A 19,722-nucleotide genomic window follows, 5' to 3' on the forward strand; every position below is an offset into this window, starting at 1 on the left:
AGGCCGAGACAGGCGGATCACGAGGTCAGGAGATCGAGACCATCCTGGCTAACACGGTGAAACCCCGTCTCTACTAAAAAAATACAAAAAAAGCTAGCCGGGCTAGGTGGCGGGTGCCTGTAGTCCCAGCTACTCGGGAGGCTGAGGCAGGAGAATGGCGTAAACCCGGGAGGCGGAGCTTGCAGTGAGCTGAGATCTGGCCACTGCACTCCAGCCCGGGCGACAGAGCGAGACTCCGTCTAAAAAAAAAAAAAAAAAAAAAGAGAGATGAGGCTCAACTGGCATGCCAGCCTTCACTTGCCCAATCACTGTGTAAGTGATTTGTACACCCTGAGACCGAAAGGGATGACCTCAAGGTAGCAGCTTTTCTAGAAGCCAGCCTCTGACACCTCCCATCCAGGAGTAGGCTGAACAGTGGTTAGACAGGCCTTTAATTCAGGTGTCTTCACAAAGTGAATAAATAGAAGACAGAGGATTCAGCAGCTCTGCCAGGGAGCAAGCCTCCTGGACTTGCTAATTCTGCAGCATAGACCTTGCAGGGAAGGTGGAGCACTGGTGAAGAAGGAGTGTTAATCCCCGCAAAAGGCTGCAAAGCGAACTGCTCACACAGGCTTGGATTGGGGCATTGTCTTGCTTTGAAAACCTCCAGATTTTATTTTGCTAAAGCTTGCAATTTCTTCTGTGTGTAAATGGCACTTAAAATCTGTTTGTAATGGAACTTGATTGTATCCAGCTGTCACCAACTGTTCCTGTGCCACCCAAAAGACAGCTGGCCACGTGCCACGGTTTGGGCGTTCACTTCAAATAGAGGAGCTAGTGCTCTAGTTCCTGCTAGACTTCACCAAAATGTTTTCATTGATGCAGAAAAACAAAGGGGGTGCGGGTAGGGCTCGGGAAGGCAATGTGAAGGGGAATTAGTGCATTGTAGACTGTGGAGCCACTGACTTTGAAGGAGGGTGGACTGGCTGTTTTCTGAGCAGGGTCCGAATGCACAGTCACAAAGCATGCTGCCTTCAGCAGCTGCTCCAGTTCACTCATTCAACAAATATTTACTGGGTGACTGGTAAGTGCTGGGTCTTGCCAAGAGAACTGTGTAGCCACATAAGACAGAATATGGCAGAATAATACCTTCTTTTTTTTATTTTTTTTGAGACGAAGTCTCACTCTGTCATCCAGGCTGGAGTGCAACAACACGATCTTGGCTCACTGCAACCTCCACTTTCCAGGTTCAAGTGACTCCCCTGCCTCAGCCTCCCTGAGTAGCTGGATTACAGGCACCCACCACCACACTTGGCTAATTTTTGTATTTTTAGTAGAGACAGGGTTTCTTTTTTTTTTTTTTTTTTTTTTTTAAGATGGAGTCTCACTCTGTCACCCAGGCTGGAGCGTAATGGTGTAGTCTCGGCTCACTGCAACTTCTGCCTCCCGGGTTCAAGTGATTCTCCTGCCTCAGCCTCCCAAGTAGCTGGGACTATAGGTGCCCACAACCACACCTGGCTAATTTTTGTATTTTTAGTAGAGTTTCACTATGATGGCCAGGCTGGTCTTGAACTCCCGACCTCATGATCCGCCTGCCTCAGCCTCCCAAAGTGCTGGGATTACAGGTGCGAGCCACCATGCCTGGCATTATTTATTATTATTATTTTTTGAGATGGAGTCTTGTTCTCTTGCCCAGGCTGGAGTGCAGTGGCACGATCTTGGCTCACTGAAACCTCCGCCTCCCAGGTTCAAGCAATTCTCCCTGCCTCAGCCTCCTGAGTAGCTGGGATTACAGGCATGCACCACCACACATGGCTAAGTTTTGTATTTTTAGTAGAGATGGGGTTTTGCCATGTTGGCCAGGCTGGCCTTGAACTCCTGACCTCAGGTGATCCACCTACCTCGGCCTCCCAAAGTGGTAGGATTACATTGGTGAGCCACCACACCCAGCCAGAATAATACATTTTAAAGGGGGAGGGGAAGTACATTAAACACTGATCATTTGTAACATAGTAACAACAAAAAACTACGAGATACATTTTAACAATCTCAGCTCTTCCCATGGGATATTAAAGGTTGACACATGCATTTTATTTTTATTTCTTTTAAATTTTTTGTAGAAGCTGGGCGCGGTGGCTCACGCCTGTAATCCCAGCACTTTGGGAGGCCGAAGCGGTGGATCACGAGGTCAGGAGATCGAGACCATCCTGGCTAACATGGTGAAACCCCATCTCTACTAAAAATACAAAAAATTAGCCAGACGTGGTGGTGGGCACCTGTAGTCCCAGCTACTTGGGAGGCTGAGGCAGGAGAATGACGTGAACCCGGGAGGCAGAGGTTGCAGTGAGTTGAGATCACGCCACTGCACTCCAGCCTGGGCGACAGAGTGAGACTCTATCTCAAATAATAATAATAATAATTTTGTAGAGACAGGCTCTCACTATGTTTCCCAGGCTGGTCTCGAACTCTTGGGCTCAAGTAATCTTCTCACCTCAGCCTCCTAAAGTGCTAGGATTACAGGCATGAGCCACTGTGCCTGGCCAACAAATTCATTTTAAAACGGCCTTAAAAAAATCATTGGTTTATGTAAAATAACTTGAATTCCCTACACACATTTCACAGCAAGTATTTGCCATGTACTTAGACCGTGTGTTGAAATCTGGTCTCATGATGGTAAGAAGCTACCTAAATAACTAGATCCTACTTAAGGGACTGGCAATCTTGTGACCAGTTTTTCTCACTCAATGTCTCATGGGTGATATTTGGCAGCTGTGTTCTATTGCTTCCTCTAATCAACACCCTCCTAAATGAAGCAGACAGGGAGAAAACCAATGAAAACACACATGCAAGACACGCATCGTGAGCCTGACAGCTGACAGTCATGATTTGAATCTAATCTCCATTTTAGAGGAGAAAAGCAAATTCATGATGCTAACTCATGGCAGACCCCTTAGAACACAGGTCTTGATCCCAATCTGGCCTTCTGTTCTGTTCTTTTTTTTTTTTTTTTTTGAGCTGGAGTTTCACTCTTGTTGCCCAGGCTGGAGTGCAATGGTGTGATCTCAGCTCACCGCAACCTCCACCTCCCGGGTTCAAGCAATCCTCCTGCCTCTGCCTCCCAAGTAGCTGGGATTACAGACATGCGCCCACGACACCCGGCTAATTTTGTATTTTTTAGTAGAGATGGGGTTTCTCCATGTTGTGTCATGCTGGTCTCGAACTCCTGACCTCAGGTGATCCGCCTGCCTAAGCCTTCCAAAGTGCTGGGATTCCAGGTGTGAGCCATCGCGCCTGGCCCTGGCCGTCTTTCTATAGGAAGTCATTTTTCAAACCTGACTCCAGCCTGGCCCTACTTTAATCCCTTTAAAGCAGGAAAAACATACAGCAGTTTCCCCTTGAGAAAGCAACTTGCATAAGCAACAATTCAGGACAGATTCTGCTAAGAACAAGCACATTTTAAATCTCAGGTCCCTCTCATGGAGCAATTTCCTCAGTGCCTAGAGTGCTTTCTGAGATCCCAGAACAACGGCCGGACAGCTGCCCAGAGGCCTCCAGGGGCCTGTGGAAGGCTGAAGAGGCAGGGGGATCTGGATCGCAAAATAGAGGAGACGATATTCTCTGAACAGGAGTGGGAAACCTTATGTCACGAATGATTGGATTCTGGTTTCTTGCCTTAAAAGATTGTCCTTGAGGCTGGGAACAGTGGCTCACATCTGTAATCCCAATGCTTTGGGAGGCCAAGGCAAGAGGATTATTTGAGGCCAGGATCCCATACTGAGGGGGCACCACTTTTGAGTGTCTACAGTAGAGATCCCGACACAGGGTGGATCGGTCGACTGTTCAGTGGGATGTGTTGACTGGATCAGTTGATTCTGGGCTTGATCCAGAGTGTGCATCAAATGCAACCGACTCACATCTCAGAGGAGCTCTCTGGGCTGCGGTGAACAGTGTCAAATCGTGGCAAGAAGTCGGTGGCAAGTGTGGGAATTAGGTCACCGAGGAGTGATGATGGCAGAAGCTAGACTAAGAACCACGGAGAGTCAACACAGAGCAAACTGTCGACTAAGGGAGAGGGTGGCTGAGAGGAGACACAAGGAAACGCAGGCTTTTTAGGATGAGAGACGCCTGAACATGTTCCTAAGGGAAGGGAAGAGTGAGACACGGGAGCAGACAGGGTCATTAATGGAGCAAGGTCCCCAGGGTGGAAGAGGTTGGCCTCAAGGGCACAAGCGGGGTGCCAGCATACACAGAGGGGGCACCTCATCCAGCATCTCCAGTAGAGGTCCCCAGAGGATGGAGGAACAGCCCCTGTACTACACTTCCTTCCCACTCTCCCACACCAACCACCCAGCCCCTCTGGGAGGCATCAGATCAGAACGGTGGGTCTGCCCAGCAGCAGCCCTGGGGACTATTGGACACGCACATTCTCAGGCCTCATCCCAGACCTGCTGAATCAGAATGCCGGGGAAGGAGCTTGGAAACTGGTGTGTTAAGAAGCCCCTGGCAATTCTGGTGCTCACTGGAGTTTGAGACCAGGGACCAGGACCGCAACTCTCAACTCTGCTGCTCACTACAATCCCCCTGGGAAGGTTTTAAATGCTGATGCCCAAGCCTCACCCACAGATTCTGATTCTACTTCTGTCAGTATCGAATGCCTCTCCCCCGGTGCTGCTGCTGCTGCCCCATGAACACTGAGAACCCTGAGGTAAGAAGGAGAAGGGAACTGAGGGAGAGGAGTTGGCTTTGGCTTTGGTTTTCCCATGTTGTTTAATTTTGGAGTGGGATGAGAATTCTTGAGGTAGATCGGAAGTCACTTACCAAGAGTAGTGGGCACATACACGATGAGACAGCAAAACAGTTTGCAGGGATTACCGAAAAGAATGGGAGAGACAGGAAGGAGTTGCCTGAAGACCAAGGGCAGAAATCCCAAAAGGCAGGCAGAGCCTAATGAAGAAGGGCAGCCAGACAGCCCTGAAAGCCAAATCCATGGCACCCGGATGATCTTTGCCAAGGGTCACCCCCAGTCCAGATGTGGAAGGAGCAGGGGGCCAAGCCAAACCGGGATCTGCACGAAGCAGCAGCAGGGCCACCTCTAGGTGAGAGTGTGAGCTCCTGGGAGTCAGCTCAGGTGATAAGACACAGAAAGCTGCCCCTCTGCATGTCACGTGACCTGTGTGCCCACAGTTCTCCTTTACCACCACCCCCTCGGTGTACTCACATCCTGAGGTTGTCCAAGCTACCAAGACTCGAGGCAGCAATTCTCACAGCACCATCCAGTGTTAAACTGGCCTGAAGGTCACTGTCACAGTTAAAATGAGCCCTAATAGTGTGTTAGAGACAAATGGATGCCCACCTGATTGCCCAGTGTCCAGACACCTGGGCTTTTTCCTAACTGGAAGACTCGGAGCTCACCCACTGCCTACTTCCCATGCCTAGGATTCTCCCTGGGTTCCATTCGGGTAACATGCCAACACGCCAACTGTGTCAGACTGAATCTCTCACCACCTAAAGGCCTTCCTGAAACCATCAGTGAGCCACCTGCTTGCCTGGCTACCACTTGGCCTCTAAACCCAACTAACCAACCCAGCAGAAATCATCTTAAACTCCACCCAGAACCTTCCACCGTATCTGTCACCGCACCTCCAGCCAGTCCATCTCCTGAATATCTAAGTGACCTCACTTCTAGCCTCTGCTACTAATGCCAATCTCTTAGCTCTAGCCTTAGCCACTTCTCAGCCAACCTAGTGGCTGGTCATCCTCACCTGCTGTCCTCTGCGCTCCACCGGCCACCTTTCAGGCCATCAGACATCCTGGAATCCACTATCAGCCTCAGGAGTACCTTGGTACATCAGACCTTGGTAACCCTTCTTGCCCAAACTGTCAACCAAAACCTGCCGTGCACTTTTGCACCTGACTTATGGTTAGCCAGCTGAGTCCTGCTGGCTGGCTCCCACTTCCAACCCCCTTTCAGAATGTCACCTCACCCGACGGTGCTTCCCGCAGAGCTCATGACAAGCTCCTCATGGCCTCCCGGCATCTCCCTAGCAGTGCCCGCCCTGCCCTGGAGCCCTCAGTCCTGCCGGTGGGACTCTGCGTGTGTTCACTTTTACACTCACCCAGAGGTGGCCCTAGTGTTTGGTAAACGGCAGTTAAGAATGGAAAAGCCTGTCGGGCGCGGTGGCCCATGCCTGGAATCCCAGCACTTTAGGAGGCCAAGGCGGCGGATCACGAGGTCAAGAGATGGACATCAGCCAGGTGCAGTGGCTCATGCCTGGAATCCCAGCACTTTGGGAGGCCCAAGCAAGTGGATCACAAGGTCAGGAGTTAGAGAGCAGCCTGGCCAACATGGTGAAACCCCGTCTCTACTAAAGATACAAAAATTAGGCGTGGTGATGCGCGCCTGTACTCCCAGCTACTTGGGAGGCTGAGGCAGGAGAACTGCTTGAACCGGGGAGGCAGAGGTTGCAGTAAGCAGAGATGATGCCACTGGACTCCAGCCTAGGCAACAGAGGGAGACTCTGTTTGGGGGAAAAAAAAAAAAAGAAAAAAATAATAATGGAAAAACCACAGCCTCACCCATGTAACCACTGCACCCAGCGCTGGTGTCAGATTACCACCTCTCCAAGCCTCAGAAACCCCTCAACCACTGCCCAGACTCCAATGCAAATGCCTTCAGATACAGCCTGGCTGGCAGGAAGGCCTCTGGGTCAGCAGTGTGCCCCACTCTGCCACCCCTTTGGTTTGGGTCCAGGAGCTGCCTCACCTCACTTGCTCTTACTTGGCTGTCCTCATTTTGGGGTGTCCAGCCAAGCCCCTAAAAAGAAGCGAAAACATGATGCCCTGTGTTTGGTGGACACCCTGGGGTGGAGAAAGCTTGCTTCCAAGTCGCTGAAGGGAGAGGTGGGAAGCCACACACATCAGGTAACAGAGCTGCAGAGCGGCATTCTCAACAGGACCCGACGCACTGCAACCCTGCAACCCGCCTGCGCCCCGGGGGTATTCGGCCTCCTGGTCACCCATTCACTAGGGCTGCTCTTGCCAAATGTAACCTCCTGGACACTGGGCACCCTGCAGGGACCTACCTGCCCCTCCTAGCCCAACCTCAACTTCCAGGACAGGGGGAATCAGCGAGACCCTGGTGGGGATGTACCTTTAAAAAAAAATCAAATGAAAAAACAAAGACCCAGAACTCACAAAAACAGAGTATTTTATTGCACCAACATGTGGGGCTCCCAGGCCCCTGGAGAGGAGGTGCAGAGGATGGGACACAGACCTCTGCACATAGACAGGTACGGCCATGCAACCAGGACACAGGGCAGGTGAGTGAGAGGACCCCGGAGAGGCAGCTGCTCTACGCAGGCCCCACTCCCTCCAGCTCCATTCCCAAGCACAAAATTAAACAGACCCAGATCCTAAGTCAACCAAGTGACTGCTACGATATAGGCTTGGGTTATTGATATTTACTTACACACGTGCACATGACCTAGAATTTGAACTCGTTTTCTGGGCCTCACCTTTCCCTTCCCTATCTGGTTGATGACTTCTGTGGAGGGAAGGGACGTAACTCTACCCGACACTGATAAACACTGCAGAAAGTCGTCTCGTGCTCACCACTGCCCAAGAGTTAACGAATGTATGTTCCTCAGGAAAAAGTTTTACAGTTATCTGGTGGAGAAGGGAAGAGACTGATTTGGAGGAGAGAAGAGAAAGAAAAGGAGATAAATTCTGTGCTAGCAGACAACTAACACTTTCAACTGTAGAACATCACATGAAAAACATGGCAGAGGGAACAGTTCCCACAGGAATGCAAGTCACCACCCCGAGAGGAAAAGGAACACACCCTGCCCGTGAAGGCATGTGCTTTCCCTCCCAGTAAGTTACGAAGCCAGAGCACGGAAGCCGGGCCCTCATTTTTAAACATTCAGAGATCGGTCTGCAGGAGGGCACAGGGCACCCTGACCAGCTCAAGGCAGACCTCCACTCACTGCTGCTGGGACAGAGGTGGCCACAGGGGCTTGATTCTCTCCCGCCCTTCTAAGAAGTGAAACGTAACAACAGAAGAAAATCCAAAGAGACACCCACCCACATGGAAAAAAATAAATGTATCTTCCCATATGAAGAAAGCAATTCCATCCACACAGCAGTAACCACCCAGGCCCCGAGCACGAAGGCAGGACGCAAAGCTGCCCCAGGGGGAGGAGGTGCAGACAGCGAGGCAGCCACCCAGGACAACAGGACGCCTCTGGCCCAGCAGAGCCACATTAAAGCAGATATAAGTCCAACACCACGTCCATCTCCACCTGCGACGACTCCAGGAGGAAAGGACGGGGACAGACCCAACAAGGAAGGATGTTCATGGTCACCTTCACACTTCCCACTACTATGAGGGCATTTGTCTTTTTCTTGAAAATATCACCTTCTCTGAGGATTTCCTGTATTTATTAAATTACAAGTTAGCAGGCACAGCTTAAGCAAGATAGAAAAGTAATCTTCTTGACTTATACAATCATTTAAATTCCAAAGCACTCACAAAATTGAGCAAACAAAGCCACTATTTGCATATTTGGGAAAGGAAACATATTGCTAATGGAAGCCACAGGACTGGTCAAAAATAAATGTTTTGTATTAAGTAGTAAAATAAATGGAAAATTCTACCCCAAGGCCTCCACCTCAGTGAAGACCTGTGGGGTATTGCAGCTGCAAGGGAAGCTACAGCACAGTTGTCTCAGAATAAATAGCAGCCTGGAAAGCAGATGTATTCGCAGGTAATACCGAGGGCTCCTCCGACCCCAAATAGCCTCTGCTCTCCAGGACAGTTGAAAGTTACTCACAAGGAAGGGGTGCACAGTAGGGCCACCCTTTCAAGTTCCATAAAAGGGAGAGCTGGCTGGGTGGAGTCGGCTCTTCCTTTCTGAGGACAGGTAAGGCCAACAGATGAAGGGGCCCCACTGAGGAAGCAGGGGAGGGTGGGCTCAGACACAACGGTGGCGCCAGCCCTGAGGAGCAAGGGATGGCTCGCCAAGAGCCACCAGCCATGCACCAGGAGATCACCTGGGGGACGTGTGGCCACCGTCCCCCACTCTCTCGATAGCCCCAACCGGTGGGGGAGCAGCCTCTGCCAGCACAGACCACCGTCTATGAATACAAGAAGGCATAGCCCGGCGAAGATGTCCAGCAGGCGTGCAGCCACCTCTGCTCACACACACACTGTTGTTTCTCTTGCAGGGCTGGTCAGGAATGTCACCAAAGAGGTTCCGATATAGACAAGCCTCAAAGCCTCTACGTCGGGTGGTCTGTGGACACTGGTACTGGGAGAGCTCCTACCATGGCAGGCTCACAGCGCAGCAGAGCCCACACAGAGAGCTCCCTCAGGTCCAGACGGACAGCTCCCAGGAAGGGACGCCTTGTCTCCAGGAGGCTGCGGAACAAAGCACGGCAGTCCTGACAGACAGAAACGGGACCACAATCTTCCCACTGCCATCCTTGGGTATGAGTCCAACCCAGGAACCCAATGCATGACATCTCGATGCGGCTGGCAAACCCCACACACTTCTCTGCAAGTGACTAGGACACGTGCCAGATATATACACTGCCCACATCCTACACACACCCCACATATGCCCTTCTCCAGGTAACCAGGACACACGCCACAGATGCCAGGTGTACACACCCCACAGCCAATACACACTACACGCAACCCCTTCTACACACGCATCCCACACACACCCTTCTCCATTCAAGTGACTAGGAGACACCACAGACGCGTCCACACCAGACACACACCACCCAGCACACACGAGCCAGATGCATCGCCTACATGCATCACACACACGCATGCCACACCCCACCACACCCCCATCCACAAACACGGCACACCCCCCCCACCTCACCTCACACCCACGCCCGCGGAACCAACCTCCTTCCACAGGCACAGTCAACGGCGATAGCTGAGGCTGGCAGCCTTCGCTGGGTGAGTCACAGACCAGAAGTTCCGTCGAGTCTGAAGTTTCTGGAAGGCGTTGAAGTTTCTCCTCTTCTCTCTCTTAAATTTTTTAATTTTCTTTTCCTAGACCAAGAATCGCAGGCATCACAGTTCCCAAAAAGGGCTCTTTCCTGGCCCACGGGGCTCCATACTGCATGCAGGTCACCAGCTTCCTGCACACAGGCCAGGCTCTCGCGAGCTCTCTGGAGACCCACTCTTCACAGTGACCCCTGCGCACGGCGCCCTGCTGTCCCCCTACTGATGAAGGGGCGGAAGCTGCAAGGATGCATTCCCTGTCCATGGCCACATGCCCGGACAGGCCTGGGCAGCCTGGCTCTTCTCGCGCTCTGCCACTTCATGCCACTGCCGCCACCTCCAACTGCCCCGGCCCTGAGCTGGGCCACACCGCCCTGCTCCCTCAAGCCTGTGGTCAGCATCATGCATCATACCTTCCCTCGGTCAAACTCTTCATCCCAGTCATCAACCACGGTCTCAGTCTGGGCCAGTCTGCTGTCTTCAATAGCATCCTGACTGACCGCCGACATCTTGCCATCCCAGGTCAGAACTACTGGGCAGACACAGGGCTCAGCGTGAGTGCAGGCTCCCAGGTACCCTGTGGCTTCACTTCAAGAGTGTCATTTACCAACTAGTCTACCCATAATTAGTCACCAATTTTGAGTGCCACCTCGTGGTGAACAGAAGGACAAGAGGAGGACGGCTCGACGTCCGAGTGTGGTCGGTCAGCACGGAACCCCTAACACCACTCTCTTAGCTAAACGCTAAACCATGGCCACAGACTTCAGTTCTCTCTAAATCCATGCCCTCGTCTGAGAAACAAAGATGTCATGTTTGGCCTTGAAGTCTGAATAAAAACATGCTCTGAGTAAGAAGTGACATTACCTAGGTTGGAAGAGCTTGGTCACTCTGCCCCATCCCTACCCAAGACCCAGCATGTGTTGGGTTCCTCACCCTGCCCCAACCCTCAGAAGCAGCTGTTCTGGATCCTGCCATGGACAGAAGCCACCTTCGTGCCACGGCCGAGGGTTGAAAGAGGATTCCAGCCGCCAGTCTTGAGATTCCTCTTCCCATTCTCAAAGCCGAGCAATGCCCTCCCTCCACACTCACAGTACACGAGGATCCATTCCACACCCTTCCCTCCTCCAAAACCAACCAATCAAAGGCAAACAGAAGTCCTGTCTCCAAACCAGTACCTTTTCTCCCATAAGCTTTATCAGATGAGTATTTGAGCAGTTCCTGGACCACATCAGACTCTCGCTCTCCATTCCAAGACACAGGAGGGGCCTGGCCCAGCCCTGCAAGAGGAGGAGCCAAGAAACATTTACAAACGTTTAAAATAACCCACTGGGGAAGCAACCACACACCTTAAATTATAGCAGAACTTACAGTAAGTGGATGCCTTTTTTTTTTTTTAAAAAGACAGGGTCTCACTATGTTGCCCAGGCTGGTCTCAAACTCCTGGGGACTCCTACTGGCCTCCCAAAGTGCTCCCAAACTGTAATCCCAAAGTGCTGGGATTACAGGCATGAGCCATGGCACCCAGCCTAAATGCTTATTTACTAATGCTTACATGCCTAACTTACTAATGATCTCACACAGTAGAGAAGGCTGTTGTCCAAGTCAATTCATAAAAAAGAAAACATGGAAAATAGCAAAAAGCTAAAAAGCAAAAAAAACCCTCTAAAACCCCTTTAACCAGCAGGGTAAGTCCTCAGTGTGACAGAGGGAGGGACGAAAACTAGATCTAAATGGAACCCACTTTACCTAAGGGAGAGGCCCATGCCCCGGAACCAGCCTGACACCTGGACGACCACAGGGGTGAGGGGAATGGCCAAGCTTGGCTGCTGCCATCAGGGACCCCAACCTCTTAAGCCCTGTCCAGGGGTAACCTGGTCCCCGTCAGCAACACTGCAGAGGTCCACCCAGCATGTCGGGACCAGGAGAGCACTCACCACCCTCATCACCTTCTAGAACCCCTTTCTGAACTAGTCCTCTGGCCAGCTAGCCACATAGCCCCTGGAATATACTCACCTCCCTTCACACAAATCCGACCTCATTTCTCCCTGCCTCCAATTCCTCAGGGAGCTCCAAGCTAAGTGTCCCCTGCGCCCGCACAGTGGCTTCCATAGTTCCCGTCTCATCCACAGCCCAGGGACCTGGCCATGCAGAGTAGCCCGCCTGCTCCCAACATGCTGCGTGCGCCTCCTGCCCTTGGGCCTGGTACCCTGCTCAGTTAGCCACTCTCCTCAGGTGCACAGGACTGAGAGTGTATGGGGCCAGGTGCTCCCCCGGAGAGCCCATGCAGCCCCCAGTGCGCAGTGCAGGGCGCACTGCTCAGGACACACAACTAGCACCTGGCATGGACCCTGCTGCACTGCAAGTGCTCAAGTGATGTCCCTTGAATTCCTGCATTAACAAGCCAACTCCGCTTTGCTCCAAGGATGGCACGGAGCACGGCTCTGGCACCATGTTAGTGTAGTACTTCTGAGAGCATGCTGGCCAGCAAACACGGTCGGCACTGGCTAGCACCCGCATTTTGCAATTTATTTCATACTATTTCATTTTTATTGATAAATTCCTGTTTTAAGAGTTGGATAAATACAAATCAGTCTCTAAGGTCTTGCTGGCCCCCGGATGCACTGCCATCAGACCTTCCAGACCGCAGCAGAGGCCTCACTCAAACTCGGCCCACTATACCAAGCAGCCAAGACTTTCTTCCCTTCACTTAACAAATGTTTTCTGTGGCAGGTGCCTGCCAAGGCATGCCCCAGCCAGCCCTAAAGAAAACAGGCCGGGCGCGGTGGCTCAAGCCTGTAATCCCAGTACTTTGGGAGGCCGAGGCGGGTGGATCACGAGGTCAGGAGATCGAGACCCTCCTGGCTAACACGGTGAAACCCCGTCTCTACTAAAAATACAAAAAACTAGCCGGGCGACGTGGCGGGCGCCTGTAGTCCCAGCTACTCGGAGGCTGAGGCGGGAGAATGGCGGGAACCCGGGAGGCGGAGCTTGCAGTGAGCCGAGATCGCGCCACTGCACTCCAGCCTGGGCGACACAGCGAGACTCCGTCTCAAAAAAAAAAAAAAAAAAAAAAAAAAAGAAAACAAAAGACCCTCCAATTGGAGGGTGGTGCCCAAGGACAGCCACAGCACACAGGTCCCCAACAGCAAGCACACCATGCTATGTTCTGAAAGGCCCAGCTACATAGAGGGAGAGGAGGATTCACTTTTGAACCCAACTCTTCTAAGTTCAACCGTCACAGAAAAAAACTCAGGCTGGGAGTTCAGGGAGTCATTCCATGAGAAGCTGTAGACAGGAACAGCTTCGAATCGGAAGATCCACTGGCGTTCACAGAATGTTTTAAACCTCATGTGCACTGTGACCTCTCCCATGGGGTTGTTTCAGTCAAACGCTTTTGACACATGAGGAAGCTTCAACCCCATCACCCAAGGGAACAGACTCGTGGGTGGGGAGTGAAGGCTGGCAGGGTCCCAGGGACCTCTACATCTTCTCCCAGACCCTCCCAAGCTCAGATGCAGGAGGCACTGCTCTCAGCCTGTGCACTCGCCAATACCCCCCTCGCCCAATGCATACCTATGTGGTCCTGCACCCCCTCCCCTGGTGCATACCCATGCGGTCCCCAAGCCCTCGCCCGGTGCATACCCATGTGGTCCCCAGGACACCAGCCATTCACAGATGGCGTGTGGCTGCTGGACTTGGGGACAGCAGCATCTTGGGGCTTGGCGTTCCTCAGGCCTTTGAGATGCCCATCCTCTTCTACCGCCTGCTGTGGCTCCTGCTTTCTTTTTTTCTTTTTCTTTTTCCTTGGAGACTCTTCCATGGTCTCTGGATCACCATCACCCATGGGAGAGCAGCTGCTGGGAAATGAGACACAGCAGTCAGCTCTGAACAAGTTGGAAGGGGAGCAGGAGCTCACAGACTCCCGCCTGCAACATGGAGAAGGTGCCACCCCAGCTGTGACCCAGTGCACGGAGCTCCCTGCAACATTCTTCCCCCAACATGCATTAGCAGACGCTCCACATGCAGCCATGGAGACGATGGAGGGAAAACCAGTCACGTTTCTCATCCTAACTGAGCCAAGCCCATCGAGGCCAATGTGCAGGCTACTGTGACCTGATGAAACTGCAGAGCCTGGCCTGGCCTGGGTCACCTGATCCAGCATCCTTGGATGGCTTTGCACATACAATGATGGACACTACTGTCCATACCACTGTCACTTCAAGGACCAATCCACTGGTATTTATCAGAGGAGTTTTTTGTTTTTTTTTTAAGACAGGGTCTAGCTGTCACCCAGGCTGTAGGGCAGTGACGCAATCTCAGCTCACTGAAACCTCCGCCTCCTGGGCTCAAACCATCCTCCCATCTTAGCCTCCTGAGTAGCTGGGACCACAGGCATGTGCCACCATGCCCAACCAATTTTTGTTTTTGGTAGAGAAAGGGCTTTGCCATGTTGCCCAGGCTGGTCTCAAACTCTTGGGTTCAAGTGATCCGCCTGCCTCAGCCTCCCAAAGTGCTAGGATTACAGGTGTGAGCCACCACAACTGGCCATAGGAGATATTTGCTCACATATTCACATTTTAGAAAACCATACAAGCAGACTACATTTCCAGATCATACCTACGTGGGGTTAGAGGTAGATTCTGTGGTTTTGCTTTGTTTCTTGGCAGAGGTACACAGATGCCACCTTGCTCCTGCCCTTACCTGTGCCAAGGTGGGTCCTGGTGCAGGCCGCCTTCTTCACCAAGACCCTCTGCTCCCTTCCTCCTCCGCTTCCTGCTGCTCGCGTGGTGGCCGTCCGTAACACACCCCACCTGCTGCCCGTTCACCCGTGGCTGTGTGCCGTCTTCCTGCCATCTGACAGCGGGCAGCTGGGCCTGGCCCTCCCTCCTGTGTGTGGGGCTCCCAGGCTGTCTCGGTGTCTGCCCCTCCTGCAGGGCGGTGGCAGCCGTGTCCTCCGGGCGCTTTTTCTTCCTCCTCTTCCTCTTCCCGTGGGGAGCCACAGCGGCCTCCCTGATGTGCTGTGGGAGGCGCGTCTCTGAGCCTAGCCTCTGGAGCTCTCCCAGGAAGGTCTTCTTCCTCTTCTCGGAGGGGCTCCGGGGCGGCTCGCTGGCCTCCGGCAGCTGGTGTGGAGGGGACACGAGGCCCCCGTTGGCCTGAGGCGGGGCCGTCGAGAAGGGGGAGCAGCTCCGTGGTTCTGGCATCCCTGGGGGCTTGGGGGTACTGGACAGCAATGTGGGGTGGGGGCTGAAGGGGGGCTGCAGGCGGCTGGATGATTGGGGAGCAGGTGACACAGCCCTGTAGGGACAGCCAGGAAACAGGGAGAGGATGTTCTGAAAGACCCAGCAGAGCTGTTCCTTCTGTTCACCCTCACTCCCCTCCTTTTCACCTAAAAATCTGAAAAGGCTTTTGCCCTGCAGTTTTCAGATACACATTAAGTTACACTAAGTTTGAAAGAAAGCTAACAAGTAATTCGACATCTATTTAAATGCAAAGTTGGCCGGGCGCAGTGGCTCATGCCTGTAATTTCAACACTTTGGGAAGCCGAGGTGGCCGGATCACCTGAGGTCAGGAGTTTGAGACCAGCCTGGCCAACAAGGTGAAATCCCATCTCTACTAAAAATACAAAAATGAGCCGGGCGTGGTGGCACACGCCTGTAATCTCAGCTACATGGGAGGCTGAGGCAGGAGAATCGCCTGAACCTGGGAGGCAGAGGTTGTAGTGAGCCGAGATTGCGCCACTGCACTCCAGCCTGGGCGACAGAGCAAGATTCCGTCTCAAAAAAAAAAAAAAGTTACCTACGTGGTAGGTTAATAGGTGCAGCAAACCACTATGGCACCTCTGCAACAAACCTGTACACGTAACCCAGAACTTAAAATAATTGATCCCTAAGATCAAAAAAAAAAAAAAGGCAAGCCAACACATGATTTTAAAAGTCAATTTCTTTTTTTCTTTCAATAAGGCAAAGTTAGTAAGAATAGTTCCATGCCTTAGTTTCTTGTCACCAAGCAGTTCAGATATTTTTGCGAGCGCTAATGTTTCAAATGTTTAATACAAACGTGTTCAGGGAGGAAGCCTTCACTAAACAATACATGTAAGAAATAAAAGAAGATCCCGTGCAGATTTATTTTCCAGCCTCCGAGAGTCTCCGGGTGCCCCAGGCAGGAAATGAGCCTCCTAAGGCAGGCAAGTGTTGAGCTGGCCCTAATGACGCCTCCACATTAGCATCATTAGGACGCTGAAACCGGGACCCAGATGTGTAGAGCAGAAGCACCAGCAAGGCACGTCCGGGACAGGATCTGGCGCCAAACCCAGTGGGGCTCTCTGAGCTCCCTCTTGCCAGCTCTGCGTCCTTAGGAAGATTAACTTCCCACTCGGAGCCACCATGTTCTCCTTTGGCAATGAGCTGCGACCACAAAGCCCACCTCCCAGGGTTCCTGAGGAAAACGGGACCCCATCATCATCTAAACAAACTACAAGGGTCATGCCAGCCGCATGACATTTGACGACCCTGTCTTCTGGAATCTTTTCAAAAAAAGCTTATAGGGCAAGAAACGAACAACACCCAAACACTCGAGGCCCTCCCACGCACACAAATCTTATGCTAGGCATAGGGGAGAAGTGTGTGTGTGGTGTGTGTGTGTGTGTGTGTGTGTGTGGGAGGAGAGTAGGGCAGAGGCTGTGAGTGACGTACAGTCATACCTCACCCTCAGGCAGCACTGGAGATTCTAGAACTAGAACCCAGCGCCAAGGTCACAGTACAGTCCCCACAGGCCACCTCATGGCTCACCCCATCTTTCACTGCTTCCTTCCCCACTCCCACCGGCTTCCAGACAGCCATGGACCAGTGACTCTCAACTTCCTGCCACTCGAGGCACCCAACAGATGCAGGCAGCCCCTGCGGACCAAGGCCCATATGCAGAGGGAAGGGGCTGCATCTCCGGCAGGTGTGTGCAGAGGAACTCGAGAGCCCTGAGACAGTTCTTAACCCACATGACGCTAGCAAGCAAGACACCCCAGAAAAAATGCACAGGACTCTGAGCTCACTCAAGGCCTCTCGCCAAGGCCTTACCTCGCCTTTCTCTTCGACTGGGAAGTACTGTCATGGGGCTGGTAGGGATACAGGACAGGTCAGTTCCCAGCACACCACGTCATCACATGGATGTCACAGACAGACCACCAACAAAGACAGAACTAAGACATCAGGACTGCAGAGGCTGAACTGCCTTCACCACCTAAAGCTCCCTTACCACAGGGGAACACAGAAGAGGGGAACCTTGGTCGGTGACGTCCCCCCGTACCTCCTGGCTGCCCAATGCTTTGTCAGTCCTGTGAGGCTGGCGATCCGTCCAGCTCCTCACCAGCCAAGCACACGCAACCACAGGGAGAACCAGTCGGCACCCAGAAGGTCCCGGCCCGAAGCTTACCTGGCTCTACGGACGGGCCAAGTGGAGGCAACGACGGGGTGAGAGGTTTTCATGGGGTGGGTGAGGTCGGAGGATGGTGAGGGGGGAGGTGGACGGAGGTCATTGCCGGTCGCCCTCCACAGGGTGCTGGCCTGCAGTTATCGACATAAATAAAAACTTGGTGGTCTAAAAAAGGTTTCCGTGAGTGAAGAGGGAAAACAAAAGTAACAAAAAATGAAAATAAAAACAAAAGAGCCCAGAAAGAAAGATGAGGGGACAGAAGAAGACAAAAAGGGGAGGTGAGGGGCAGGGGAATGGTAGAAGAAGAACCAGAAAAGTATTTTTGGTTAGAAACAAAAAAAAGGAAGAAATTTTAAACAAAAATCTCAGCACAACAATCACACCCTCACGCCGTGGCTGCCTTCTAAGCTTCCTGCTGCAGAGGTGCTGGGCACCCCCCTCGGCTCGGCGCTTCCTGCCCGTCCCACCCCTGCTAGGGAAGCGCGTGGTGGGGCTCACCCTCCCTCAGGTTCAGTCAGGATCTTCCGCCTACTGCGAAAACAGGGAACTGCTACTTTGCCCAAACCCCATGAGTCACATGAGTATCACCAGATCATCAGGGTTCTCTCAACACCCCACACTGCCTTCACCCCAGCATAGCCGTTCTTTCATTGCAAATGGTTGGGAATAACTAAAAGACACTTTGTTCCTCTGACATGCGGGATGCCAAAGTCCCTGGACAATGTTCTCACTCCCTCCAAACCCCAACCAAGCAACTTTTGGAGTTCTCCTGATACACGGCAGTGGCGAGACCCCCACACACCCACCTTCTTGGCAGAAAGGGCCAGTTTTTTGGCTGGTGGAGGAGACATGGTGCTTGCAGGCTCAGCGGTGGCGCTGCTTAGGACAGGCGGTTTCAGCTTCACTGTCTTGGAATCTGCTCCACTTGGCGACGCTTTGGAGTGGCCAGCGGTGGAGCAGTTTGGTTCCTGAGAGTCGCAGAGATGGGCCGCTCCACTCCTGGCGGTCTGGGGGACCTTGGTGGAGTCGCTGCTGGCCGAGTGCTCTGGGCTGGAGCTGCTGGAGCCCCTCCTGTCGAGGCCAGTGCTCTCGTCATTCCTCTTCAACCCATGCCCGTTGGCAGTGGCTGTAGCCAGGAGCTTAGGTGAGGTAGAGAGGACAACATCCCTGCTGTCCCAGGAGCCCTGCCTTTGGCTCCCAGATCTGCTGCTACTCGAGCTGCTGGTCCCAGGCAGCCCCTGAGCAGTTCTGGGGGAAAAGTGCTGTGGAGGAGCTGGCTTCTTCACCTTCTTTCCAGGGTCATCTAGGATAGTCGGGATGTGTGTGGGTGTCTGGGGGAGTTTGGGGGAAGGGGATCCTGAGGGCAGCTTTGGAGGAACATAGCCGTTCTGGGATTTCAGGCCCAGGGTGAAGCCGTTCCTGGAAATGGGCACGCCAACCTCTTCAGTGCTGTGCAGCTTCTTCATTGTCCCCGAATCGTGTCGCTAAGGAGAGCAAAGCAGAAAGCACAACTAAGGAGGCGACAAGCCCCGGCCGGGCCACGTCTTCATAAGGCCACAGCGCGTCTTAGCAGTGGGCGCGGCCTCTGCTTAGTATGCTCAAGACACATGATTTCCGTGGACTCTTGGTAAAGACACTGTGGCTTCTTTGAACAATTCTGGTGTTTTGTGACATCCCAAGGAACTGGGAGACAAGCGTGCACCACTACACACCGCTCATTTTTGTATTTTTCGCAGAGACGGGGTTTCACCATGTTGGCCAGGCTGGTCTCAAACTCCTGGCCTCAAACAATCCACCTTCCTCAGCCTCCAGAAGTACTGGGATTACAGGCATGAGCCGCTACGCCCGGCCTGAATACATATCTTTATGGCCATCTTTACTATAAAACCAGTACATTTTCATCAAGATTTGAGAAAGAGAAAAAAGTACAAAGGAAAAAAATGTAGCAAAGTCCCGTCACCTAAACACAATCATGCATTAACATTCTAGTGCTTTCTTCTTTAAGTCTTTTCTTTCGAATGGTTCTGCCCTGAAGAGTTATGTCCCAGTTTTACCTTAATGCTATTATCTCAAGCATCTTTATGGGCAATAACTCTCAATAAATGTCTTTAAGGCAGGGTCTTGCTCTGTTGCCCAGGCTGGAGTACAGTGGTGCAATGATGTCATCATAGCTCACTGCAGCCTCAACCTTCTGGGCTCAAGAGATCTTCCCACTTCAGAGGCACAAGTAGCTAGGACTATAGGAGTAGGCCACCATACCTGAATACTTTTTATTGCTTTGTAGAGATGGCGGGGGAGTC

At 52.4% G+C, this 19,722-nt stretch overlaps 1 protein-coding gene and 1 long non-coding RNA gene across 4 annotated transcripts in view; one reads left to right on the forward strand and one right to left on the reverse strand.

Annotated features, from left to right (window-relative positions):
• Positions 1–7,169: 7,169 nt before the first annotated feature.
• The window catches only part of USP36 (ubiquitin specific peptidase 36), a 45,323-nt gene continuing 32,770 nt past the window's right edge, over positions 7,170–19,722 (reverse strand). The window contains exons 14-21 of one of the 3 annotated variants that reach the window (XM_033182447.1): positions 18,229–18,906; positions 17,423–17,553; positions 14,699–15,292; positions 13,640–13,854; positions 11,173–11,274; positions 10,411–10,526; positions 9,896–10,045; positions 7,170–9,420 (exon numbers count right to left, since the gene is read on the reverse strand). In XM_033182447.1, coding sequence (XP_033038338.1) covers positions 9,914–10,045; positions 10,411–10,526; positions 11,173–11,274; positions 13,640–13,854; positions 14,699–15,292; positions 17,423–17,553; positions 18,229–18,906 — 1,968 coding nt within the window. In that variant the 3' untranslated portion in view covers positions 7,170–9,420; positions 9,896–9,913. The remainder of the gene's footprint in view (positions 9,421–9,895; positions 10,046–10,410; positions 10,527–11,172; positions 11,275–13,639; positions 13,855–14,698; positions 15,293–17,422; positions 17,554–18,228; positions 18,907–19,722) is intronic. The other 2 variants (XM_033182446.1, XM_033182448.1) reach the window with 2 other exon arrangements.
• Positions 9,339–10,860, forward strand: LOC117066778. Its single transcript, XR_004430504.1, has 2 exons — positions 9,339–9,466; positions 10,050–10,860. It is a non-coding gene; the product is annotated as an uncharacterized LOC117066778 (long non-coding RNA).

Source organism: Trachypithecus francoisi, unplaced genomic scaffold (assembly GCF_009764315.1).
Source record: "Trachypithecus francoisi isolate TF-2019V2 unplaced genomic scaffold, Tfra_2.0 Lachesis_group20, whole genome shotgun sequence".
Lineage (NCBI taxonomy): Eukaryota > Metazoa > Chordata > Mammalia > Primates > Cercopithecidae > Trachypithecus > Trachypithecus francoisi.